The 27,394-nt window shown below is 48.9% G+C and overlaps 1 protein-coding gene across 2 annotated transcripts in view; it reads left to right on the top strand.

The window, feature by feature from the left end:
* Positions 1-27,394, top strand: part of AIDA (axin interactor, dorsalization associated) — a 165,966-nt gene that overhangs the window by 69,509 nt on the left and 69,063 nt on the right. For both annotated transcript variants that reach the window (XM_078649824.1, XM_078649822.1), the window contains exon 2: positions 2,192-2,261. In XM_078649824.1, coding sequence (XP_078505950.1) covers positions 2,192-2,261 — 70 coding nt within the window. The remainder of the gene's footprint in view (positions 1-2,191; positions 2,262-27,394) is intronic.

Genomic DNA, 27,394 nt, shown 5'->3' with positions numbered 1-27,394 from the left:
AATTAATACACATACAGCACAATTGTTAGCCTTATTATTTTTATTTATGGAAGTGTGACTTCACGAGTTGAAATGAAAAACCTTTCTAAATCTCGCTCCATCAGTAGCACTTTAAAAAAAAAAAAAAATGTAATATGAATATTTTGACAAGAATTGCCCCGTTAGAGAAATGTACTCCTTATCTTCTTTTGGAGCTTTTTTTGTTTTGGGGGTTATCTAAAGACCATGGTTAAGAATAGGACCCCTAGGACTCACCATTGAGAGTGCATGTCTGGTTCAGATGAAGGCCAGTTTGAAACATTGCCCTATAGAGTTTGCCTATGGATCACCATAAGGACCCAGCACAGGATTTCCTTTCAAGCTTATTTCTTCATTTCCATTTCTAATCTTTTCCTTTATACTCCTTTGAGTCAACTGGTTGTCAGATGGGTCTTGCTTGACTAGCGCTTCCTAATTTGGAAATCCACTTGACCACCTGCAGGTTTGCACTGTAGCCACCACCTTTTCTTATCTGCCTGTCACCTATTGGGCAACCTATTTTAATAAAAAAAATGTGCCAGTCTCCTCCTCCTACACAGTATATTCCAGCAACATGCTTCAGACTTCATCTCATCTGTTATTGTTTGCACATGTTGGCGTGCTGTATGTTGAATCGTAAAATTAATTCTAGAAGAAACCCTATGCTAATCTGTTCCTTGAAATTAATTAGTTGAACAGCATGCCCATTACCAGTTTGTGCTATTGATTCGATTGTTTGTACACAGTCCGTATAAATTTGGCAGTTTTAGAACTTAGTTGGAAGCCATTTAAAATTCTGTTTGTCCATTGACACTTTCATATAGAAAAATAATGTTGGCTCCTGTTACAGTCTTGGAGTAGATGGCATTTTCCAAATGACCTTTCAATAATAGTCATAAGCAGCAGACTTCCACACATGGCGTGGTGAAGCGCTATTTTTGTGAAATGTTTAATCCATATATGAGCCCTTGTAATTTACATAGTAAGATGAAAGAATCCCACAAACAGCTTGGGCTCCTATCTCAAACATAACTGCATTACTTAAAGTTCATGAACTTGTATGCGCTTTTGTGCTCAGTCATAATTTGAATTTTTGCATCCTTTCAGACAATTCTATATATTTTCATGCCCTTATTGAGCTCATTTACCACAACCATGTGGTTCCAAGTTATCCAGGGAGTAAGCAGCACAATCCATCTGAAAAAAATCCTTATGATGGCTTTCTACCAATATCAGTGCATTGTTTTATGCCATTTCTGAACCTAATTCTATGTGGAGTTTCACTTTGGGCTTTTAAAGTCTCCAACAACAAAATTAGTTTAGATTGTTGAAATGTTTTGATCATCAATGCAATGAAGAAACCATTGAGTATCTAGCCTTTTACTCGTCCTAAATCTTATGATATTTCTTTAAGTTGTGTGCTGTGACACTGGCACCTTATGCTATATTGACCCTTTACAAGACTTGAACCGTAGTACTGGGTAGAATAGAAGGGTGAGGCTCTTCATATATGAAACCCACATCACATGCAACATATAAAACTGATGTTTAAATGTCCATGCACGCCACAAAGGGTCCACTCTTAACTGGATGCAGGCCGCCTAGGGTACATGCTTCAGTGCATTGCTAAACCCCTTTCTAGGGAAATGTAACAGTATTGCCTCTGAACCAAACTATTAGGTGGGTGGAATGCCAGACCAAGAAGAGATTGACAGTTTAATAGCTCTGAACAAACCAGAAAAAAGGAGACCCTAAAGAGTTTCAACACAGAGTTGTGGGAATTCAGAATCCAGTATGGCTAATCATCAATGTGTACTGCATGTAACAAATGCACTATATGGAGCGTTTTACACTGAATGCACTATATGGAGCGTTTTACACTGAATGCTCAGAACGGTTTCAAGAGGCGTTTAAAGGTTAAACACATACCTTTTCATTATTATAACATGGTCTGTCTATATTTGCAGTAATATATATAATACACTCCTGTAATGCACTTCCCGTTATCCTATCTGTCACAGTTTGATTTGATTATGATGCACCAACTAAGTAACTCGCTGACAAATAAAATTAATACACAGGGCTATTTTGTCAAATCTTTGAATTAAAACTTGGTTGCTGCAGTGCTTGTTTTAAGCCAGTGTACAGATGTTATATATTTTTTTCCTGCTAGATTGGCAAGGCATTTGCAGAAGGAAGCTCAGTCTCAGACTAACCCGAATGAATTCACAGAAGATCAGAAGGTAAGTTAGTGATATAAATTAGTTTCTTTACATAGCAGATTATCACAAATTATTACCAACAAGGAAAGTAATCATTTTGCTCATAGCTGCTCATATTTAACGTCCGGGGAATCACTAATATGGATAGTCTGTACCCAGCTGCTCTCCTTCGATGCAGAACCTAGAATGGTGTTCATCAGACACCTGGAAATCACTCCTTGTGCTTCAATAAAATCGAAAGTTTCATCAACAATCATCATGATCTTTGAAAAATACTAAAAACTCCTGGTTTCTCTGATTAATCAGTGTGCTTAGGAATGGTAAATAATAAAACCCCAAAATAGGAGAAATCATCGTCTGTATCTCAAAATGTATCACCTACACCGATCTATCCCCACAACTTGCAAAGCCGCCATATTATTCCTGCCACATTGTCTCTTAGCTTAATCCACAAACTTTATTAATATACCTCTTGCATGCCAGTTCATCCCTGCTATGTAATGTTGAATTGCTTTTTTAATAATCGAGATCTAGTTTACGGAAAATTAGTTTCTAAAATCTAACCCATTTAGATTTTAGTTCACTTCAGGTGCAAATCAGAAATGCATTCCACTTCTGCCTTAAAGACAGCAGCAGTGGCAGCTATTGTTTGGATTATTCAGCTGAATAAGGTGGATGTGGCTGGTCCATTCAAATACAATTATGGGGAAGAATTGGTTTGTTTCCAGCGTTAAGGGTGCTCTATCCATTTCTGCTCATCAAGAGGATTCTCTAATTTCCTCACTGATGAACGTTTTTGAAGGGGCATATGAAGTCAAATCCTCCTAGGCTAAATTAGTCTCTAATTGCTTCACAATTCACTTTAAACAGTTACCTCAAGGCTGAAGATTCCCAGAATAAATTGCTGTTTGTTCTAGTCACAGCGTGAACTTCATGGAACCTTGACCAGCCTTGCCTAATCAAAAGGAACAATATGTAAATGATGCATCCAATATACATGCCATACTCATCAGATCAAAGTCCACCTTAATTGACTCCCTGGGTAAGACCAAGGAACACAAAATAAACGTAAGCCAATTTTCCAAGTGGCTTCTCCGGTACCACTTCCATTCTTTCCCCCAAAGTTAAAGCACAGTATAACAATACGGGTACAGATTTAGCCTTAAGCACGGTATGAATATAAATTACATTAGTGCTTTGTAAATGTAGTAATTTTTTAAGTGTGTGATGCCAGAAAGTGGCTTTTAATTTTACAACATACATTTTTGTTTTAGGATATGTTATTTTATCTTTCCACACTGCCAGGTAATTGTCTGCTTGTTCTAATGTTGCCTCCCCTAACCTCCTACTGTATATTACTTCTGTTTTGCTCACATTGACCGCCACAGGTACCCTTTGGAGGCCAATGGTGGTGGCCCAGAATGACGTGCCCTTGGTGTCCATTGAAATCTGTGGGATTAATGTATTAAGGCCGTATCATGGACTTCCATGATCTTATAAATCTGGGAACCTGAATTTAAAAATGGAGAGACCGCTGAAAACCATATATTTCATCAGAAAAAATCCTGAAAGGAAGATATATATATATATACTGCTAAACGTTTTGGCTGAAGTAATCCTTTTCTTGTAGAAGAAGAGATTTAAGTTATGTGAATAATGAAGAGCTCTGTGTGGAGTATTAGTTCTTGGTTTACGTTCTTTGGTGTCTCAAAATCGCAAGCACTAAAATGATCTTGGAACAGCAGCATTCGTGGAAGGGTAGAACTGTTTGAGAGCACAACTGTGCTCAGTTTACCTTTTGTCCCTCTTACCAAGAAACAAAGAAATTGAGAATATTTTATTCAACAGTACCTGTGAATATTTGTGAATATTAAAGACACTAAATACTGTAAATATATATTTGACATTAACATGGCTTTTTTTCTGCTTTCTGTCCTCTTCTCTCTTCTTCCAAGTAACTGCAACTTTTTACTTCTCTGCTGTGATGGAGTGACTGCCTGCACTTGCAAAAAAACCAAAAGTTAGTTAGGAAAGGCTTTTTAATTATTTTTTTGTCGATTGATAAATATGCCCTCTGTAAATTTAATACTCAAACAATATCCGCTAGCGTAATGCCGTTAGGGAGGGTTTAAAGTTATTTCCGTTTCCTTATTTTTGATGAAAGAGCCTGGCTGACAATCTGGAGCATGTTTACAACTGCACGAGAGAGGGCCATAATAAAAGCATTTCCATGATCCATTCTAGACTGCATGCTTTAGGCTAGGGATGTCAAGAGTAGTGCAAATGAGCAAAATATGTACATAGCAATTTTTTGTTTTTTCATCACCTGAGTGAAGCACCAATCATGCTTAACACTAAACTGTTTATCTCTTGTCCTCTTAATCTCTTATCCTCTTAAATGTAAAAGACTTCAGCTCATCTGCTGCTTCTTATTTGGGCAAAGCTTAAAAACTACCTCTCTCAAGACCTTGCTCTTGTCTCAGTTCAGGATTAGTCAGATCACCAGCTATAGATTACACCCTGATATGCATTTGTAGACTCTCCTTTGGTATTTCTGTTGCAGCCTGTCGAGCCTCATGGTATCCTGCCCTTACACACCTTATATTTAATGGAGTTGTAAAACCTAATATTTTCGTATCAGAAAAAGACCTTCACCACTGCAATGCCTTCCCCTTTTGGGTTAGACACCCTCTGTTGTGTTGAGGACAGCAGACTGTTTCTGTAGGATAAGAAGTGCTAGTTGCCCTAGGCTTATTTTTTAAATGATCAGTGTTCCTTTTTTCCCTGAACATGTACATTTGAGTTATTTTGTGGTCATAACCATTGTAACTTTTTTATATGAACATGTGAGAACCGTTTTTCGCATCTTGACATAACTTGTTGATTGAAAAATTACAGCCTTATTTTTCCTAGCTAATGTAATAAAATGAATATGGTTCTACTTTTGACATGGAAAGAAGATCCTAGCCAATATTCCTTTGCCATTTTAAAAAAAACAATCTTTTATTCTGCTTAATATACCCTTTTAAGTGAGACAGTGATTTGCTTCAGATATTTGCTAAGCTGCCTATTTTCAGTCCCCTTAAAGGATCTGCAGAAAGACGCGATGAGCATGATCTGTGTTCAATTAAAGCAAAAGACTACAGGAACGTCAAATGTAGTCCTTTTAGTAGTAGTCTAGAAGTTGTACATAATGATAAACATGTGAAAGAATTCTCAGTTTTGAAGTTGGTGGGTCTCCTGGCTCTTAAACTGAGGTAATTACAGCCATTAGTCAAGCTAAAGCATTATTTTCTTTGGCAGACCCTCGTGACATTGGTGTTAAACCTCTAATGTATTAATGTATTCTAGTTTTGCATTTATAGAGATACCCACCACTAATCTACTCCATTCCTCTGAATAATGTCAACTGAACTGAAGGGTTAGTCACATTTCTTCCCTTTGTTCTCTGTAGTGGAATGAAGAACCATAACTAGTACTAAGCTTGGAGAGCAGGCAGACCAAAGACATTGTAATCCATCACCACTAACGTCTTTTGTAGTGCCTTTTCTCTCAATTGGATTTGTTTCAATTTTTTTCTTGCCTTTTACCATCTAAAATTTAAATACTTAAAAAAATAAATAGTGAATGGTGCATTGTGATGGTGATGGTGCTGCGTGCAAGAGAAAGAGCCAGAGTGGTATGCACTTACTGCTTTGGGATTTTGCAGTACCTTTAACACTCTTTGAACTGATAAATGCACGCTTTCAACCATTTACATGCTTACAACTTTTTGTATTCTTTCATTGAGTTCATCTACTTATTTTGTTAGGAATGCATGAGAAAATGAAGAAAAGGGGAATTCAGATGTACAGTGGTCTTATGTAAGCTAATCATTTGCAATGTAAATGGTCACATTTACATCATACATTAAAGGAAATATTCCATCATATGAAAAAGCATTAAGCACATATGATATGTATACAAGAGAGACGCAATCAATAAAAATACTTGCATTCATTTGAAATGGGATAGTTAAAGTGTTTTACTATTGTGATCAGAAAACTGGTGTGGTAGGGGGTGTGGGGCTGTAAATATTCTTTCTAAGTGCTTGAAATGCAAAGTATGGTTCATGTCTACGGATAATGAGGGTCATTCATTTTAGTTAAATTTCAGATGGCTGGGTCTCAGTATTTAGTGGGTTCAGTGTATTTATACCTAATTAGGATTGACTTGCGTATGTTATTTTACAGGCTGATACGCTTAATATGCTGTTAGCAGGAGTGTAGGGTACTACCTTGGCTTGCAACCTATCTTGTGTATGTTTGATGTTTATAGATTAATGGATTGCAATTGGTATCACGCCGTGAGAGTAAATATCGGACTGTTCGGTCTGGAAAATGTGCAATGTGTGATTTATTTATTTGAAAGGGAGTAAAGTCACTTTCCCCTCTGCTCATAACAAATTTTTCAGAATGGATGTAGTTCCAGTCTAAAAGAGTGAAAGAGTACCCAGTTACGTTATGGCATCAACAATTACATTTAAAACATTTTTGAGTTTGTAGATGCACTAGCTCTTCGAGATATTTTGTTTAATGTCAGTGGGCTTGAAGCCCTCCCATTACTTATCATGGGTGGGCTTCAAAGCCACGCTCAATTGCTTATTTCCTGCTGATCAGCATGGTCTGTGACTGCCGGCCACCCCCCCCCCCCCTTTAACGTGCATACTACAGTTACACATTCAGATCAACAACAGAATTCTTTGGAAGGCAGGGGGTCTCGAGACCCCCCGGCCGTATTTATAAAAAATATGAAAGAAAATTAAAAATGTAATAAAACAACATTATTTACATAATTATTAAATGCAAAATTCAGACATTAGATTTACATCCAGTTTAGACAGGTATGGTGGGCTAACCTTAACAAATGTCTAATACAGCGTGGTTCCTAACCGAATCTAACATCCTGATATCAATTTGCAATTTAATAATTTCTGGTCCTACGGCAAGGTCGCTAACCGGTGTCAGATCCTTTTACCCAGCTACGCTCTCACGTCCGAGATGCGCATGCGCGACAAGCACCCGTTTACCCTCGTGCGCTCCGTTAACTCCATTTAACCATAACAGGAGGGCCCTTACACTCACGCCCTTAGCGTCATAGTGTATGTGTGGGGTGGCTACCAGCCTGAGGAAAGCGTTGACTCCCCTCCCCCGCACCCAAGCAAGCGGATATCCTGCCCCTGAAGTTCTGGGAGAGACCAATGGCCCCTCCCCCTGGACGACCCCTTTCGTGAATGGGTCCGCCCCCACCTAAGGACCTTAAATTGCTGCTCACCGATTATGACCTTACCGCCACAGGCCAGCATAGTTGACCGACTATCTGGCCCCCCCCAGCAGCCTACACTGAAAGGTCATATTCCCCTAATAAAACCCTCTACCCCTCTAGTTGTTCCTTATCAATAGGGCATTCCCTGACTCTGTCAAATGGGCCCCATCCTGCAAGAAGAACCATCCCTCCCACCATGGCCAACTATTCTTTGCAATTAAGAGGTTTTACATAGTTTCTCAATCCAAGTGTTGATCCTCTTTACCGAGTTATTCAGCGCACTAAATAGAGTCCACGCCCCTCTACTGCGGCCTAGGAAACAACTTTGATCCCCTTCTGGTGTTACTACTGAGATTATCCCTTCCACCAGGACCCCCCCTTTGCCCAGTTCAACCCAATCGTTACTACCCGCATGTCATATAATGACTGCGGGTAGTGGGGTGAGCCTATCGAGTACCTCACACTCCCCTTTCTGGATGGACAGACCCCATCTATGGGTCCCTGTAGTTGCTGTGACCGGGGGTATCCTCTTCAAGTTGCAGGGTCTATAACTGTGGCTGGCCTACTCATAGGCACCTAACACCCCCTCTCGGTGCCGCTACTTGGCCTCCGTCATCTGCATCCTGGTGCACCAGGCCTTATACTTCACCCGCTAATTTGTTGATGCCACACTGTCATTGTTAGGCTAAGCCCTGCGCCAGCCTACCTTCTTATCATGGTGCCTCCTAACCCTTCGCAGTGTTATTTATGAAGAAAAGGGGGGCCTTGCGCCCAAGCGCCCCCCTAGCCGTATCCATTTCCCAACGAGGGTGATGTTACACCCCCTCCATGATTTGTGTTCCTGGTCAAACTGCGACGGCATACACCTGCCGTGCATTGCCCTGACCCTGGCAACCCAAAATGAGTGACCCTTACACACCACAAATTATTATACAGGTGTAGCACCTTTACCCGCCGGCATCGCTTTAACCGTTGAAATGGCCGCTCATCACACTTGATGCTTGTCTTTGACACTCCCAATCCAGATGTCAAAATCCTCTTGGCTGTCCACCTCTTGCAGCTGTGGTGTGGAGCCCTTCCCAGGTATCAACCATGGGTCCGGTCAGACATAAAAATGAAAACAAACACAGACGATTAGTGCTTCTGGCTTCCGGGTGAAAGATACAGCACACATGCACGTCCTACGTTGTTGTCGCACGCTAAGCCTTCACTAAGGTCTGCCCCGGATGCATTTCTATCCAACCTGCCACCGCCAGAGTGTCGCATAGCATCCCTCTTGTGCCACCTACGGAACATTTACATTAGGGCTACCATAAGGGTGCCTGGTAGTATGGGCTTTATGAAAGCCTAGAACTGTATTCAACACTGAATGCAATAGCCCATCCATGCTTACTTTAGGACAATACACAGTGTGAAATTCCGTGCCATGTGCTGTATTGTTAGGTAAGGTTTCTGGCTTTCTAGCGAAAGCTGCCCCACATGCGTCTGCATTCATCGTCCTCAGCTGCTACGCCTTAGCTGGTATTAGCCCCAGATGCATTTCCCTCATTACTCACCGCTGCGAGTGGTCAGCATAGCATCAGTTTGTGACACATGTAGCGCATTCCACTCAATGCTACAGTGGGGTGCCTATTAGTATAACCTTGCCTGAGAATAAACCTGCGGGCTAGCGTGAGTGCCATAGCCCCGTGTGTCGTAATATCAGCACCCCAATAAAGAGGTCATTAGCGTGGAGAAGTTCCCATGTTTGTTGCAACTATCAGTAGAGTCGATGTTGTCGATAGGAGTTCCAGAAGAGATGAACCTGTGAGATAAAAAGGCTTTTCTTTCGGTTGGGTCCCCATGTGTCCGTACCTTGGGTGATTCCTGATGGACCCAGCAGTTCTACATGCTCTAGGCCCTGACTGTATGCCACTCGGGGTTCACATAACACTTTTTGGTATATAGCTTGGTACACCCCTAGAGCTCAACGTATATTGTGTTACTTTACTGTGTGTTAAATAAGTTTACTGACTGTAATTATTTGCCTCTAGCCTCATAAGGGACTAACTGTATGTGCTTAGAACAAACACATATATGTTATATACTCATTCATGCGATTGTAGACTGGTAAAGCCAGCTGCTTTACATTCCTCCAAGACTCAGCCCGGAGGCTTCCCTCCCCAGCTACCACTAGGATAGCTTTCTAATAAATTTGTCTGTCACCTACCAGCAATAAGGGTCGTTTGAAACTGGTGCAATGTGCCCTCTAGCATAATGGACAGCATATGCCAGGCAACCTTCTCACACTATGCTCACATAATTTCCCCCAAAACAAATGACGCCACTACCATAAGGACCTCAATGGCTACCTGATCTGGCTAGATCAGTGCTTAAGGCAGTCTTCACCATCTACAGGGCATCTTCACTGAAAAGTAATACCACTATACACCCAATGTAAGCAATGCAGACGAAACAGGGCTGGTGTGGTTCTACTATCATTTCCTCACTCGTGAGATTTTAGACTGGTAAAACAAGCTGCTTTACCTTCCTCCAAGCCCTAGCCTGACGGCTGCTCTCCACAGCTACCACTAGGATAGCTTTCTAATAAGGTTGTCTTTAACCTACCATCAATAAGGATCGTTTGGCTCCGACACTCAATGAGGCGACCCTTGTATCATTACTCAAACCTAGCAGGGATGGCACACAGTTAGGTTCCTACCGCCCTCTAGCACTCCTTAACACTGATTACAAAATCCTCGCCTCCGCACTGGCTCGCCGACTAGCCCCTTTGGTTCCTGCACTGGTACACCACGACCAGAACGGGTTCGTACCGGCACGACATACATCCCACAACATCCGTCGCCTGTTCCGCTTGCAGGAATACGCCACGAGACAGTGGCCACGAGCTGGGTGTCTAGTACTGGACCTGGAAAAAGCGTTCGATTCAGTGGAATGGCCATACCTGAGAGCGGTCATGGAAAAATTCGAGCTGGGGGTCGACTACCAGACCATGGTCGGGCTATTGTACCGCAGACCCACGGTCCGAGTTCGTACAGGAACGTTGTTATCCGACCCTATTAATGTACGGAGAGGCACCAGGCAGGGCTGCCCTTTGTCTCCTCTGCTGTTCTCCCTAGCAATGGAACCCCTGGCGGTGAAACTTCGGTCGAAGGGCATGGACTGGGGTATACCTATGGCGGATGGTCTCCATGTGGTGTCCTTGTATGCCGATGACCTTCTCTTGTACGTTAAGGACCTGAGCACTGTCCCGGCGTCCCTGACTGCTATCTTTGACACCTTCGAGGAAATGTCGGGGTTGCGGGTGAACTGGGCGAAGTCGGGGGTCTACTCCTTCAACCCGAATGTTCCGGAATACGACATATGCATAGGGGGTGAGAGATTGCAGTGGTGCCCTACCGAGTTCAGATACCTTGGGATACACATCTACAGAGACCCTACAGATGTTTTGGAAGGAAACCTGCTAAGAGCAATTGCCTCCATCCGAGCACAGGTTGGGTTCTGGAAGACATTGCCTCTAAATGTTCCGAGCCGCATCGCCCTAGCGAAAATGGTAGTCCTACCAAGACTGCTGTACTACTTTGCGAATATACCAACTTATGTCCCTACCCGGGTGTTCCGAGATCTCGAAACCCTGTTGCGTGACCTGATTTGGAATAAGGGTCGGCCACGGGTTGCCTTGACTAAACTATACATGCCCACTGCAGAGGGCGGCCTAGCTGTTCCCAACATGGAACTTTACTACTTAGAGGCGCAAATGCAATGGGTGTCGGGCTGGCTCGGTGGTAAGAAACTGGGAGACACGGCCACGGATACCACAGTTTGGTCACTATTACAAATGCACGTATTGTTTCATCCATTGACACGGACTCCCCGGCCACCACAGCTGCTGCTTGCGGTAGCGCACAGGTGCTTCCTCCGTTGTTTACGCCTGACCCGAGAGACAATACCTTACGCGCCGTTACTGGGTACCCCGACGACGGCAGGGACTCTGACCACTGCACAGTTGGGTACCTGGACCACCGCGGAAGTAGATTCGCTGGGAGACCTCTACTCTGACGGTGTTCTCTTATCCTTTGCGGATCTCGCGAGGGACACGTCCCTCCCTGCCGGGCAGTTTCTACTACACGCCTCCCTCGTTCACGCGCTGACTGCTGCTTGGGGAGACATGTCTGACGAACCACCGACCCACCTCTTTCTGCAATATCTGCATGTCATGAGCAACGGCACACATATAATACATTGGTTAGCGCAGGCACTTCTTTTCCACACGCGCCCAACGACCACACAGCTGAGAGAGAAGTGGGCGGCTGACAGGGGGAAGGACTGGACGGACAAGGAGTGGGCTGTAATACTGGCTGGCCCGGTGAACATCCCCCGCAACCCACGCTTCAAAATCATACAGCTTTACATATTACACTGTGCATATCTCACCCCAGACAAGATTAATAAGTATTTTTCGGTCACAGACACTGCCTGCGGACGTTGCTCCCAACTAGGCGCGGACCTCCTACACATGTTCTGGCTCTGTCCTGCCCTTTAACAGTATTGGGATGGGGTGCACACGATGCTCCGGCATTGCACCAAGGAACAAGTACCAAACACATGGGAGGCTTGCATACTGGGATTATATAAGCGTACACGTCTAAACAGAGTACAGTCCAGGTACTGGGATCTTGGACTAATCACGGCCAAGAGACTGCTGACCAAGCGGTGGAAGGCTACCACACCCCCACACATCCGACACTGGAGCCTGTCGCTGACGAATTGGGCACGGGCAGAGAGCTCTGTCCTGCGACGTGAGGAGACTGCAGGGCTCAGAAAATTTCCTATTGCACAACACTGGGATGACATCCTACAGTCCTTTCTGCAGAAATGCATAGACCAAGGGATCACGTAAAGACCTGTATACTGCACCCCCCTCTGCGCTGCTGCGACATAGGCCCGAATCCTGTGAGATCGCGCTGGACTGACGCACCAGCGGACCCTACGGGCCCCCCCCCTATACCCTTGACACACGTAGGACCTGACCTCCTCCGCCCTCTCTCCCACACCCCCCCCCCCCGGGTTTCCCGCCTGCTCGCCTCGTAGGACACGACTGACACACTAGCTCCACACCCCCTCCTCCTGACAATATGGCTATCTCTGCCCCGATCCACCCCTACCTGCCTTTTATGTATTTTTATGCTACAGTTTTATAGTTCATTAAGGATCTAGTTCTATTTCCTTTTAGACCATGCCCATACCGATACAACTCTGCATTTCACACTTTATATAACCTTTGGCCGTCACAACTAGAGCCTAGACGCATTATCTAAGTGTCGCGAACAATGGCGGTCACTTTCGACAGGGTGGGCGAGCACGGCGACCACGTGCTCCCAACACGCTTGGACACTGTGCAACCTGCTCACTCATTTAAGTCACACCATACCCACTTGAAGGCCGACCCACGTTGATACCCTTCCCAATGACACACGAACGGCATAGTGGCCTAGACCGAAATTGAATCCTTTGATGTGTACCAGGCCATTACCATAAATCTGACCTCGTAACCTATATATAGAAAACTAAGTGGACCGCACACTTTCGTCACGCCGAATGCTTACATGAATGTACAATGTTGTGAAATGTTAATGTGCACTGCCGAACCCCAGGGTTGTCGGCCTTAAAGCTGTGTTCATTTATATCTACAGTAATGCTTCATTTCTCGCAGCTGGCCCGGCTGGGTTGTAGGATAAATGCTGTGTACATGGTGTGTTGGACAATAAAGGTCTTTAAAAAAAAAATAAAAAAAAATCAATAAGGATCGTTTGGACTGGTGCAATGTGCCCCCTAGAATATTGGGCAGCATATGTCAGGCAACCTTCCCACACTATGCTCCCATAATTTGGCTCCCTGATCTGGCTAGATCAATGTTTACGGCCTTCTGAACCATCTACAAATCATCTCAAGGAAAGGAGGAACACTACAAACAAAATGTAAGCAATGCAGACAAAAGAGTGGTAACACCTCAGATTCTCACTCCGGTTTCAATAAGAAATCCACTTGACGACTCACTTTTTTGGTCCCAGTGGCCAAGCCCTGGAAGTCATCACCACCTAAGATTCATTGCCTTCAGTAATGCATAAAGTTCAGAAGAGAAGAGTTGGCTGTTAATGAGATAACCACGTGACTCATCCGCCATAGGAATGAGCAACATTCGACTATCAATACAAGAGCCATCCTGAGCTCTGGGCCCGTCGCATCTATTAGACGGAGCAAGAAAACAAAACCAGGGACTTGCTGCTGGTGTTGTTTCTAAAAATCCAATAAACTAACACTCCACGGCCAAATGCCATTCCCTACTGATGAGGAGGGGGGGGGCCTAAATGACAGTCCCTAACCAATAGATCCACCTCATAGTATATATCTGCCCAACCTCCTTCTTACACCCGCATGAGGAAGGCGGGGAACTTAACATTTCAATGGTCCTCCTTGACTCAATCTATTATAATCTCGGTGATCTCACATACCAAAGCGCTACAGGATCTCAATAGTTGAAGGGTAAGAAACCTGGAAATGTAAGGATACTGATAGAAGAAGAGGACATTAGACTTCGCACTGTGCATTTCTCATCAGGGCTATAGGCAGTGCCTTTGTGCTTTTGCATCACACTCTTGTGAGTATCAAGTGTATGCAAGATGTTTATCGTTGGCCTACCGGATGACTCCCTCTAAAGGCTACACTTAACCATTGTTTTACTTTATATAACGTGTTCATTGGATACATTTTTGTGCAATATGCGCCGCGTCCTGAAACTTTGTGCAGCACGTTCTGTGGAATTGATCCAAAAGGAATAGCTAAGCTAAGAGAGCAGAATGAACACACCCGTCGTATTATTTTAAATTGCGTATTTAGTACCCAATAATGTTCTTAACTTACATGGACGCATAGGGACATCACTACATAGGAATGGGAACACTGCACAGGACTTTTCCACACAAAGTACTAGTTAAGTGTACAGTATGCAACTTTGATTAACAGCTCAAACATTTAACGGCATATTTCTTTTTTAACTCCGCAGACAAGAATACAGACTCATACGCACAAACCTGGGAATATCTGAATGTTCAGCTTTTCATTGATATTGATTAACTTTACGACCTGGCGCCACTGCACCAGCTGCACCATTCAAATCATGACCCTTTTTGCAAGATATTAGCACTTGTGACTGCTTGTTCAGTGGGAAAATATCACAATATTAGGTGTTTAGTGGGGTTCCTAGCACTTTGGGCCCCTGTGTCACTGCACCTGCTGCACCATTGGAATCATGACCCTAGTGCTGGAAAGAAACTGCATTTTAGATATCCTATTCAGTAATCAACTATCGCAATACTCAGTGATCGGAGGCATTCTGATAACTATTGGACCTGGCGCCACTGCGCCTGCTTCACCATCAAAATAATAACCCTATTGTCCGCAAGGTAACTGACCAGGTCTGCAATCCGCCCGCTACACCCCCACATATGTCCTGCTCCCTATAACTACCAGAGTCGAACATACGATGTGGCACGGGCGCCAAGAAGTAAAATCACGGGTGGGAATTCGCTATTTCTAAGTACTCATAGCATTGTTCCTTGACGAAATGAAAGATGTGAGGACACAGCTTTAACTGTTCGAATGAAAACTGTGGGCTCTGTTGGAGCAGACAGTGTTTCCATGCACACCTGCATTTCAGCCCTGCATGTAAGATCAAAGTCTTTCTTGGCATTTCGAACTCGATCCCCTTATGGGCCAGGATATAATGTCAGCATACAGACAAGGTACATTCAAATATGAACAGGTCTGTCCCAGAGCACCTCTAGTCTACCCTGCATTTTGTAGTGTTTCCCAGTTCTGAGGCCATAACTGATATCAATTTGCAATTTTAGGTTTCTCACAATTGTAATCTATAGCGAACTGAACCATGCACCAATATCTGACGTAAGACACGTCTATCAAAATGTGCATCTTGCACTAGTGTACTGAGACATCCGCAGTGCCCTAGAGCTCCAGAAAGCCCCATCATCCTCACGTGCATTATGAACTCGTTTGCAGCCCCCCCTCTCTGCTTTCACAGCTGTGTTCATGGACTTACATGTATGCAAAATAAAACAGTCCCCACGCTCATCTTCTAAAACAAACTCACGCCGCTTTCCCAAACAAACTCAAGCAAAATGCGCTCTTTCAATACCCGTACCTCTGGTAGCCTATCATGGGAAGCCCTCTCTTACAATGCCGCGTTAAGCTCGAGTAAACACCCGAACTCAATGTCTTTAAAAACATTACGCTCCACCTTCCGTGCTTATCAGTCTGTGACAAAAGGTACATGCGGAAATGAGCCTAGGAGTTAAGCAATAGACTTTTAAGTACCTCAACAACCTACATAGGCAATAGCTCAATAACATTGAGAGCGCCGCCCTGCCTGCAAAAAACATCCAACCCCGCTTAACGCTGCAGCGAGGCCGCCCACTGCAAACACTCCTCCCGGTACCCCTGCTTACTCGGGAACAAGGGAGGCTCAGTTGAAGCGTGACAATGCTACTTCCTGTCCTTACCAAAATGCTCGACCTCTCCTAATCTCGCCGCCAGTCCAGCAGGAATCGCGTCAAAGGAGAACCTCGGATCTTCAATGGCGCTGTTCTTCAGTCCCATGATACTGGCGCCCATCGCAGTGCCCGCCGCATCTCGTTCCCGAAACCGCTGGGTCAGAGGCTGCCTTTGTTCGCCGTGAATCGCCAACTCCGCCGCCGGTTGTTAAAAGGATCCGTCGAGCCAGCCCTGGAAACTTCTGATCCGTAGTATTCCCGGACCTGCAGAAAATAAAAGATAAAATTAAAGGCCCCACAGCGGGGCGAGGAGCGGACCTGGTGAGCGCGGGCACAAAGAGGCCGCTTCCCGCGCTCCCCAGGCTCTTAAACCCCCCCTAAGCCGCGATCCCGCCCCCTTTGCCCCGGAAGCGCAAAACTGCTTCCGGGGCAACCGGCGGGACGCGCAGCCAACCAGCACTGGTGGAAGGGGGGGGGCCGGGCCCAGCCATGTGTGTGTGGGGGCCGAGTGGCCCCCCCTTTTCTTTCTGCTGCCAGCAAATTCCCTCTTCTTGCATGTGACACTCCCCAAGAGCATGGCCCAGGTACTTGGGTCCTTACACTGCTCACACTTTTGGCACCTATTTTTAGGTCTTGCGACCTGCGTTGCACTGCGAAGCAGTGCTTCGCAGCGCGAGGCATTTTGTAATCAAAAATGGGGTTTTAGCACTAACCTAGGAATCGCACACGCTTGTGCGTGTGCGATTCCTTTTGTGCTACCCCATTGGCCTTTGCGTACATCTTTTTATAAAAGACTGCACGCAATTGGCCAAAGGCGGGCGCGTTGCTCCGCCCACGGCCTATTGGTGTCTATTAATATATAATAGACACCAATGGGCTGTCACGTGATTTCTATTAGCGTGCACACATGGGCCGATAATAGAAACACATGGCTTGCAGTGGCGCGTGCTTGCTCTTCTTTATTTTTGAATTTCCTGTTGTGTTTCACTTTGCTCCCGCCCCCCTCCCGTTGTGCGCATTCCCATTGCTCCCGCCCCCCCTCCCGTTGTGCGCATTCCCATTGCTCCCGCACCCCCTCCCGTTGTCCGTATTCCCATATCTCCCAGCCCTCTCCTCTTGTCCCCGTCCCCTCCCATTGTCCGTGTTCACCAGGCTCCCGCACATAGAGCTAACTGCGTCACGTCCCCACTCTGCATGGGGCTCAGTGTACCCAATTGCACGCTTTCATTTCTTTTGCGCCATACATTAGTACTCCACCGACACCAATTGTTACTGCGGACAAAGGCAGGCCAGTGATGGAAGAGCTCGCATTTTGGGCAGTGTGTTTTGGGACATAAAGCGCAGACCCTCAGCTTTCCCTGCATACCACGTGCACTGTAGCTATAATGTCCACCCCTCCCATCGCTTCTGTGTATGTCTGAGAGAGAGGTCCTGGTACATATAGTGAATGAATGCAGCTACAGAGTCCTGGGACTTGCTTTTCTGTACTGTGTAATTGCGATCATTACAAACAACCCCTGCATGACTCAATCCCTGACCTTCCCCATCGTAGCGTGAACCACCCAGGGCTGGAACTGAATCTCATGCTGGGAGATTGATAGACCCCATAAGAGATGCTTATGCAGTGTCCAATGCAGGCATGCAATCTCGGCAAGTCCAGGGCTTTGAAAAGAATCCTTCAATCTGACACCCAGGCCTGAGCTCGTGTTAAAGGACAATCCCTGGAACAGCAGTCATCACAGGCAGTTAATCATGCACTCGATAGTTTGGAGCCAATGACCTAGTCGAAGGAGGTTAAGTCGCTTATGGTCATTACCTGCATTAATTACCAATTTCCCTGGAATGATTGCTGTCACAAATTGCGATCATGTTCCCATCAGATATATTCGAGCTTGAGAAGCAGGAGAAAAGACTGTTGTATCACATGTAAACAGCATGAATCCCCATCTCCATTAACTACCCACCCCACAATCCATCGTTCTGGCGTCTTCACTATAGAAAGGGGGCTTGTGGGTCTAGTGGATTTTGTAGCACCACAGCGTGATCTGGATTAAGGCTTTGTGTCCCAGCCACTGGCGTAGTGTAGCAGTAGGGTGTGTGCGCATGGGCGTCCGCAGGGGAGGGCAAGGGGGTGCGCTTGCCCCCCCCCGGATCGCCGGTCCCATTCCTTTTGGTCTGTAATGTTCAAGATTACAGCAGGCTGTTCCCCTGCGAGAATCCCCAGGAGTTTAAATATTCTCTCACTTGGGGCCTCTCGCACGTCTCTTTGAACTCTAGAGGCTGCAGCAGCCCCTCCCCGACCTCGAGCAGACTGTGGACAGGCCCATTGTCATTCTGTCTGCTGCTGATCATCACATAAAGAATGACAATGGGCCGTCAGCATTAAACGTGCCTTGAAGGTGAGAGATTAAGTTAAAATGTTGCCCCCCCCCCCCCCCCGAAACATTTCTGCGGACGCCCATGTGTGTGTGTGTGTGTGTGTGCGGTTTCCAGCAGCAAGGCTGCCTTTCAACGGCTTACTCTGAAACAATGGCCACTGTACATCTCAAGGTCACGCTCTCAAACACTCTATTGGCGTTGCCAATGCTTGTCTTTCTTCCTATGCTTAGGAAAATTCTCAATTTACGGACTTCTTTCTCTAGTTCACAGCGGCCTAGGTAATAATAGCTTCCACTTCAGGCTATTGTAATCGAATTTGGTGGTTCAGTGGATTAATGCATCTGGTTGAGGAATTCAGTGTTCTGCTGTCCGAAATAAAAGCTCGACAAACGAGGTGTTCGTCTAAGGCAAGAGAAAGAGAGAACAGACTACGGAACGTTTTGTGCTACTGATTAGAGACCGCCCAGTCAAATAGGGATGTGAATGGTTATTCAGAAAATACCGCTATTATTAAAACGTATGTTGCAGTTATTTACAAGTAATAGGATACAAGGATCGGCAAAGTGAAGAACGTCACTCTCCTTGTTAAAACGGGTTGCAAGTTACCCCAATAAATGTTCTCATGGAATGATCGTTACTGCGCCGGTCACACCCACAGCAGGATTTTTGTTGCATTTGTACGGAAAGTTCGTGTTGTGTTTGATGACTGTCAGAATGCCGGGCCCCGGGGGAAGCGAAGTCGCAGACTAGTCTTCCCCCGGGGTCATTCGCGCTGATAGGCCAGGTAGGGGAAAGGGAGGAGTTAGGGGTTGGGGTATATAGGCGCAGGGGAGGAAGGGAACTTCCTCTTCCTGCGCCTGGCACCATCGGGAGGGTCACAAAAGGGAGGTTAGTGGTAGTCGGGGCCCTGCTTGGTAGTGTAGCCGGGTGGTTTAGGTCGGTTTGTTGGTCGTCGGGGGCTGTTTCACGGCAGCCGGTTTCAGTTTCGCCCGCCGGAAGCGTGCAATTCAGCACGATGTCGGGCGTTTCATCGCAGGAGGTCCGGGAGGCCTTAATGTTGTTAGCGAGGGCCGGGCGGGAGGACCTGCTGCGGCCGGGGGTTCTGGGCCAGGCTTGGGTGGGGGCCACCAGAGGCACACGCGCTGCCTCGGCCGGGGTCTCGGCCGCGGTGGTAGCGTGTCAGGAGGATGAGCCTGACACGGTTGAACGCGGTATCGAGCGGAGGGGGGGGCGGAGCGCCCAGGGACACGGCGAGGGGCGGGAAACGCAAGAGCCTGCCCCCGCGTGTTTTCCCTCCGATCGACTTTGTGCCTGGGGCGACAGGGGCCGCTGTGGGGCCCGCGCCCCCCCGCGTTTTCACTTATGGACCCCCTGCAGGTGCCGGCTGGTGCCGAGCAGGAGGTGGGGCCGGAGGTCATTTCTCCTGGGCCTGCTCTGGAGGTGGAGGGAGCCCCGGGTGGGGCCGTGGCATCTGGGTCTGGGGAGCAGGTTTCTACCACCATCACTGGGGCTGGCTTTACAAGGGTCATCACTGGGGAGGACGGGGGCCTGGGGGAGGTGGCCCCTATCGACCTGTCCACTGGGTCTAGGGCGGGCACACCCGCCCCGGCAGGTCAGGTGGCGGTGGGGGCCACGGGGGGTGGGGCTGGTCGTCCCACCATGTTTCCTATGACTGGAGGGCCCGGCTGGGCCCCGGGTTTCTATCAGGGGGGTTTCTTCCCCCCGGGGGCTGAATTTTATGGTTACTGCCCGCCCCCGCCACCACAGATCTGGGGTGCTGCTTCCTGGGAGGAGAGAGCAAGGGGGGAGAGGATCTTGGAGCAGATTAGGGAGGCCAGGCGGGCTGAACAGTCCGGGGCCGGGGTGAGTTCAGTTTGGCACCGTGATTGATGAGTGCCCCTCCCCGACCTCTGAGGAGGAACGGGAGGCTGAGAAGGAGGAGGAACTCAGGAGGGTCAGGGCCAAGAAGTCTGTGGAGGACCCTCCTCCGCAGAAGGTTGAGGCAGGTGTAGGGACGGCCGGGACGGCTTTGAGGCCCGATGGTGCCGGGGCCCACTCAGGCTGGAGCGACCTGAGGGGTGGGAGGGGATCCAAGCCGGCGGCTGCTGGCAGAGCCCGGGGGTGCCTGGCGGAGCGCAAGACGGCTCCGAAACGCACGACTGAAGTAGCAGGGCAGTCTGCGGCGGCTGTCCCTCCACCGAGGGCTCGGGCCCCTGCGGCGCGTGTGGAAGTGGGTGTGCAAGTTCGGAAGGGTGTGCAGAAAGGTGTGAAGAGAGCGGTGAAGGAGGTTGAGACTGTGCGTGTGGATCAGGAACCGGTGCTTGAATTGGATTATGGCACCGAGAGTGATGACTTGGAGGAAGGGGAGGTGCGGGATGACTTGGTAGGCTTAGGGAGCGCTGCGGACAACGGCGACCTTGGTGTTTTACAGGCCCCTGCGTCGACGCGGACTAAGGCTCGGACGACGGTGGCCCAGGTGACGGTGCCCAGAGGACGGCCCGAGGGACGGACGGAGACGCTCACAGGTGAGGGTGCATGGTGGGCTGCCTGGGGTGATGGTCCCCGGAGCGGGGAGGGGCGCAAGAGGCCTTGCAGGTCTATGGGTGTTGGTGATGGTTCTGTGCGGGGGGGGGGGTTGAAGCCATCGGGCAGTCCTCCTGCGGAGGGTAAACAGGTGGACGGTAAGTTGGTGACGTTGGGGGTGCAGACGGACAAGGCTGGGGAGAAGGAGGACAAAGGGGTGAAGGTCTCGAAGAAACTGCCATACATGGGGCTGGCTATGCCGCTGGGGTCACACCTCTCGGAGAAGTTGAAGGAGCGGATTTGGAAACATGAGTTTGTGGACGTCTTTAAGTTGCTCCATAGGGAGGTGCAGGCGAAGGAGGGGTCCAAAGAGGAGGAGTGGGAGCTGACTCGGCGCCCTAGGGTGCCGGTGACGATGGAGAATTGGACGTCGGCTTTCTTAATCTTTGCCAGTGTCTATTGCCAGAAGTATTTGGATAGGGCGATTGCGCTGTTCAAATACATGGATGTCATTCGTAAGGCCCAGATGCAGTTCGGGGGGTTTGCGTGGCTTAGCTACGATGAGGAATTTCGGGCCAGGGTCAGTGCGAATCCGGAGAAGTGCTGGGGGGAAGTGGATCAGGAACTTTGGATGCAGTGGATGGCGTCGTCGCACTCCACGGCGTCCACGCATACGGCCAGTGGCCTGCCGGTGGTGTATCGGTCCTTTCAGCCGCGTCCCGCCCAGGGTGGGGCGGGGGGAGGCTCTGTGCCCAGCACCATCGTCTCTGGGCAACAGTCCAAGCCGGGAGGTGTTTCCACGGGAGTCTGTTGGAGCTACAGCAGAGGGTATTGTTCCCGGTACCCCTGTAAATTCAAACACGAGTGCTCCAAATGCGGTGGGAAGCATTCCCTTACCCAGTGTCTTACCCTTACCACGCCCTCGGAGTAGTGGAGGAACGCTAGGGGGCGTGGGCACCCTGGACAGAAGGGCGCCTACTCCGGTTAGGGTGGAGGCGATGGCCCCTTGGCTCTCTTGTGACCCGGATCGGGAGGCTGCTGCGCGGCTTTTCTGGGGGTTCACGGAGGGTTTTAGAGTGGGCTATCAGGGTCCTAGGGAGCGACGTTGGGCCGACAATTTGAGATCAGCGAAGGAACTGCCGAGTGTTGTGGCTGCGAAACTGCAGAAGGAGGTGTTGGAGGGCAGGGTGGCTGGCCCGTTTCCAGACTGGCCTTTGAGCGATCTGATCGTCTCTCCGTTGGGGGTGGTGCCGAAGAAGGAAGAGGGGGAGTTCAGGTTGATCCACCATCTGTCTTGGCCGGAAGGCAGGTCAGTGAATGACTTTATTGCGGAGGAGGACTCTAGGGTGCTCTATGCGTCAGTGGACGATGCGATCCGACTGGTGAGGGTTTGTGGTCCGGGGGCGGAATTGGCGAAATGCGACATCAAGTCGGCCTTCCGTCTACTGCCTATTCACCCGGCGGATTTTTCGCTCCTGGGCATGCAGTTTGGGGGGGACATCTACGTGTACAAGGTTTTGCCCATGGGGTGTGCCATTTCCTGTGCTCTCTTTGAGCTCTTTAGCACTTTTCTGCAGTGGGTCATGGTCCGGGTCAGTGGGTGCCGTGAGGTTACTCACTACTTGGACGATTTCCTCTTTCTGGGGAAGGCGGACTCCGGGGATTGCGGCAGGGCCCTGTCGCGTTTCCAGGAGGTGGCCTTTCGTTTCGGGGTGCCTCTGGCGCCGGAGAAGACAGCTGGTCCTAGCTGTTGCCTCACTTTCCTGGGGTTTGAGTTGGATTCGGTGCAATGGATGGCGCGCCTCCCTGCGGCCAAGGTGACGGAGATACTGGCATGCCTGGACTGGGCGGTGGGGGAGAAGCGGATTCCTTTGCGGGCAGTTCAGAAACTTCTCGGCTTTCTCAACTTTGCGTGTAGGGTAGTGCGGGCAGGACGGACGTTCTGCAGGCGGCTCGGCATGGCCATGTCGGGGGCAGTACTTCCACATCACAGTCAGGATTTCCATGGGAGTGAGGGCAGACTTGAGGACATGGATTACTTTCTTGCAGGATTTCAATGGTGTGTCCCTGGATTTTGATGAGGAGAGGGCGGTCTGGCAATGCCAAATTTACTCCGATGCGGCTGGCTCGGCGGGGTTTGGTGTTTTCTGGGACGGGAGGTGGTGTGCGGAGGTCTGGCCGGCTCCTTGGTTGAGACAGGGGAGGAGCATTGCCTTTTTGGAGTTCTTCCCTTTGCTGGTGGCGCTGGAGGTTTGGGGGGAGGAGTTTCGGAACAGATCTGTGCTTTTCCATGTGGACAACATGACTGTGGTGGAGTTGGTGAATCAACAAGTAATCAAAAGAAGAGTGACCAATACAGGTAAGGTGTATAAAAAGAGGTGGGTGTCGCACGTGAAGTCTGAGGCCAGTTGTTAGTGATCCGATGGTAGGACCAAATTTCAAGAAAAAATGCACTATTTTTTCAGGAAACCCTCACTCACCCTAGTGGTGACATGCTTCATCATCGGGTCCACCGGGAGAGATCGAGTACCTCCCCGGTGTGCTGCGACGCCAGGAGACTGCGGAGCAGGTTTTTGTGAAGATGAAGTGTGAAAAATTATAAGGTTTAAAAATGTCAGAGGTTGTACCAAAAAACTTTATTCACTGGTTAACCTGACATATTAAAAATAAGATATGTGAAGGGAAACTAGCCAATTACTTTATACTGGTGTTTACCCTGTAAAGAAGGTCAACATGTTTCTGCCCATTTATGTGTGTAAATTTACTGGGCTTTCATCAGGACCGGTAAGAGAGTGTGCCAATGACAGGAGGGGCACGCTAAGGCCCGCCCTGCCAATGGTCGTGAAAGTTAAAAATAGCACTATGTGTAAAATTGGTGCACAAAGAAAAAGAAAACAAACTCATAAGTAGTGGGGGTTTACCTCTTTTGTGAGGAACCTAGGAGTTTGTAAAGAAATAGATCCACGCCCCATGGAACACAGGAGGGGGGTGGGAGCGACAATGGCACACCGCCCGCAACGCTCGGCACCCGCTCGGCACCTAGCTTCACCCTCGCTGGATCTCGTGGAGTTGGTGAATCATCAGAGGGCTCGGGACCTGAGAGTGCTGCGTCTGTTGCGGAGATTCATGTTGGCCTGTCTGCGGTTGAATGTGGTGTTTCGGGCTAAGCATGTCCCTGGAGCGAATAATGACATTGCGGATGCTTTGTCTCGTTCGCAGTGGCAGCGGTTTCGACGCCTGGCACCGGGAGCGGATACTTGCAAGACCGAGCTGCCGGACGGCATCTGGGCCTTGGGGGAGTGAGGATGATTGGACTGGTGGAGGGTTCGCTGGCTGAAACTACGAGGAGGACATATCGTTTGGCATGGTCGGAATTTAGTGTTTTCATGGGCTGGAACGTGGACAGTGTGGTGCGAACTGAGTCTGATGTGAGGCAAGGGCTGAGACGTTTCGTGTTGGTTTGTGTTGACAGGGGTTTGTCTGCGGCTACGATCTCTGGTAAATTGGCGGGGATATCCTTTTACTGTGTGCTGTTTCTGGGGTTTGATCCGACCAAGGATGTGATCGTGAGCAGGATGTTGCGGGGTTGGGGCAGGGAGCGTGGGAGTGGGGGGGGGGGGTAGGCTGCGTGAGGCAATCACTTTTGAGTTGCTGGTTCGGCTGGTTGGGGTGTTGCCGGATTGTTGTTACGACCTGGTTGAGGCCGGCCTTTTCCGTTTGTGTATGGTGTGGATGTTTTTCGGGGCTTTTCGGGTTTCGGAGTTGTTGGGTTCGAGGAGAATGTCTGGCCGGTTGTTCGAAGAGGTCCGGGTGGATGGGGGACGCCTGGGGATTTGGTTGCGGTGCTCGAAGACTGACCAGTTGGGCAGGGGTAAATGGGTGTGGCTGAATGAGACTGAGGGCGGGGTGGTGTGCCCAGTGTTTGAGTGGCGTTTTTTCCTGAGGTCGGTGAGTGTGGCGCAAGGGGAGATTTTTGTGCATACATCAGGCGCAAGAGTGACGGCGGGTCAGCTGCTGGCAGTGTTGCGCAAGGCTTTGCGGAGGTTGGGACTGGATGCTTCTGGGTTTGGGACTCATTCGTTCAGGATTGGGGCTGCGACAGCTGCGGCCAGGCTGGGGTGGTCCTGGGACAGGATACGGCGGATCGGGCGGTGGAAGTCCCGCTGTTGCGAGAAGTATGTGAGGAAGTGAGGGCTACCTGTAGGGTTGTTGTTGGGCATGTCGTTGTGTTCCTGTTTCTAACATCTTTTCTTCGTAGGTTGCGTGGGTGGACCGGGCAGTAAGACGGTGACTTGGATTGTTGGGCACTCCTTCGTGCATTGGGCTTCCAAATATGCGGAGCGACAGGTTTACGGCCGTAACCTGGGACTGAAAGGACACTTGCACGAGGTACAATGGTGGGGCAAAGGTGGCATGCGATGGGGGGCACTACTGCCCTGGCTCGCGAAGATGGTCCCGCAGAGGGGATGCCCTGATTTGTTGATAATTCATCTGGGGGAGAACGACCTGGTGCAGCTGTCTGGTTTGGCACTTTTACAACTCATGCAACGGGATCTGGAGGTGTTGAAGGCCAGGCTTGCAGGGACCTGCATTGCCTGGACGGAGTTGGTCCCCAGGAAAGTGTGGAGAGGGGCTATGAAGCATGGGGCCATCGAGAAGGCACGAAGGAAACTCAACAGGGCCATGAGACTTTTCTGTGGTGACAATGACATTAAAGTAATTGCGCATGAAGGGATTCGACTTGCGGAGCCGTTAGTTTTTAGGGACGACGGGGTGCACTTGTCACAGTTGGGCAATGCTTACTACATGATGGAGATGAGGGATGTGGTGAGCAAGTTGTGGAACGAGGCTATCTGGTGTCCCAGAGTGTGACTGCTGGCGAGCGTGGCGGACCGGGACCCCTTGGAAGGGGGGGTGGGGCAGTGAACCGCCCTACAGGGGGTTCACTGGTTGGCGGTACTTGAAGGGACAAGGGGGTCAAGAGCGGGCACACCCATCCCTTGGGGGGGGGAGTTCTTAGGGGGGATAGAAGCGTGAATGGCAGGACGCAATGAGTGGGCTGGATGACAAAGGATTGAGGGGCAGGAAGAAAGCATGGTATGGAGCCTCTAGGGCTTTGTGATGAGGTGGAACGAGTGAAACGAGTGAGAGGGGAGTGTGAGTGGGGGTTTTGATGTTATTACCTGTTTATGTTTACTGTTTTTGTACAGATTACGCAGTTTCTGGTCTAATAAAATGGCCTTTTACGCTGACACTGCGTGGTCTGTTTATTTCGCGATGCCGGGCCCCGGGGGAAGCGAAGTCGCAGACTAGTCTTCCCCCGGGATCATTCGCGCTGATAGGCCAGGTAGGGGAAAGGGAGGAGTTAGGGGTTGGGGGATATAGGCGCAGGGGAGGAAGGGAACTTCCTCTTCCTGCGCCTGGCACCATCGGGAGGGTCACAAAAGGCTGCCCACCCACCCGGCAGTTGGAGGTGGTTTGTTGGGCTGGTCGTTGGCGTTGCCAGTTTAGGCCAGAGCTGCGTTAGGCGGTACTTGAAGGGACAAGGGGGTCAAGAGCGGGCACACCCATCCCTTGGGGGGGAGTTCTTAGGGGGGATAGAAGCGTGAATGGCAGGACGCAATGAGTGGGCTGGATGACAAAGGATTGAGGGGCAGGAAGAAAGCATGGTATGGAGCCTCTAGGGCTTTGTGATGAGGTGGAACGAGTGAAACGAGTGAGAGGGGAGTGTGAGTGGGGGTTTTGATGTTATTACCTGTTTGTTTACTGTTTTTGTACAGATTACGCAGTTTCTGGTCTAATAAAATGGCCTTTTACGCTGACACTGCGTGGTCTGTTTATTGCGCGATGCCGGGCCCCGGGGGAAGCGAAGTCGCAGACTAGTCTTCCCCCGGGGTCATTCGCGCTGATAGGCCAGGTAGGGGAAAGGGAGGAGTTAGGGGTTGGGGGATATAGGCGCAGGGGAGGAAGGGAACTTCCTCTTCCTGCGCCTGGCACCATCGGGATGGTCACAAAAGGCCGCCCACCCACCCGGCAGTTGGAGGTGGTTTGTTGGGCTGGTCGTTGGCGTTGCCAGTTTAGGCCAGAGCTGCGTTAGGCGGTACTTGAAGGGACAAGGGGGTCAAGAGCGGGCACACCCATTCCTTGGGGGGGAGTTCTTAGGGGGGATAGAAGCGTGAATGGCAGGACGCAATGAGTGGGCTGGATGACAAAGGATTGAGGGGCAGGAAGAAAGCATGGTATGGAGCCTCTAGGGCTTTGTGATGAGGTGGAACGAGTGAGAGGGGAGTGTGAGTGGGGGTTTTGATGTTATTACCTGTTTATGTTTACTGTTTTTGTACAGATTACGCAGTTTCTGGTCTAATAAAATGGCCTTTTACG

The sequence above is a fragment of the Lissotriton helveticus genome, chromosome 6 (genome assembly GCF_964261635.1).
Source record: "Lissotriton helveticus chromosome 6, aLisHel1.1, whole genome shotgun sequence".
Taxonomy (NCBI): Eukaryota; Metazoa; Chordata; class Amphibia; order Caudata; family Salamandridae; genus Lissotriton; species Lissotriton helveticus.
This window is presented reverse-complemented; position numbering and strand designations above follow the sequence as displayed.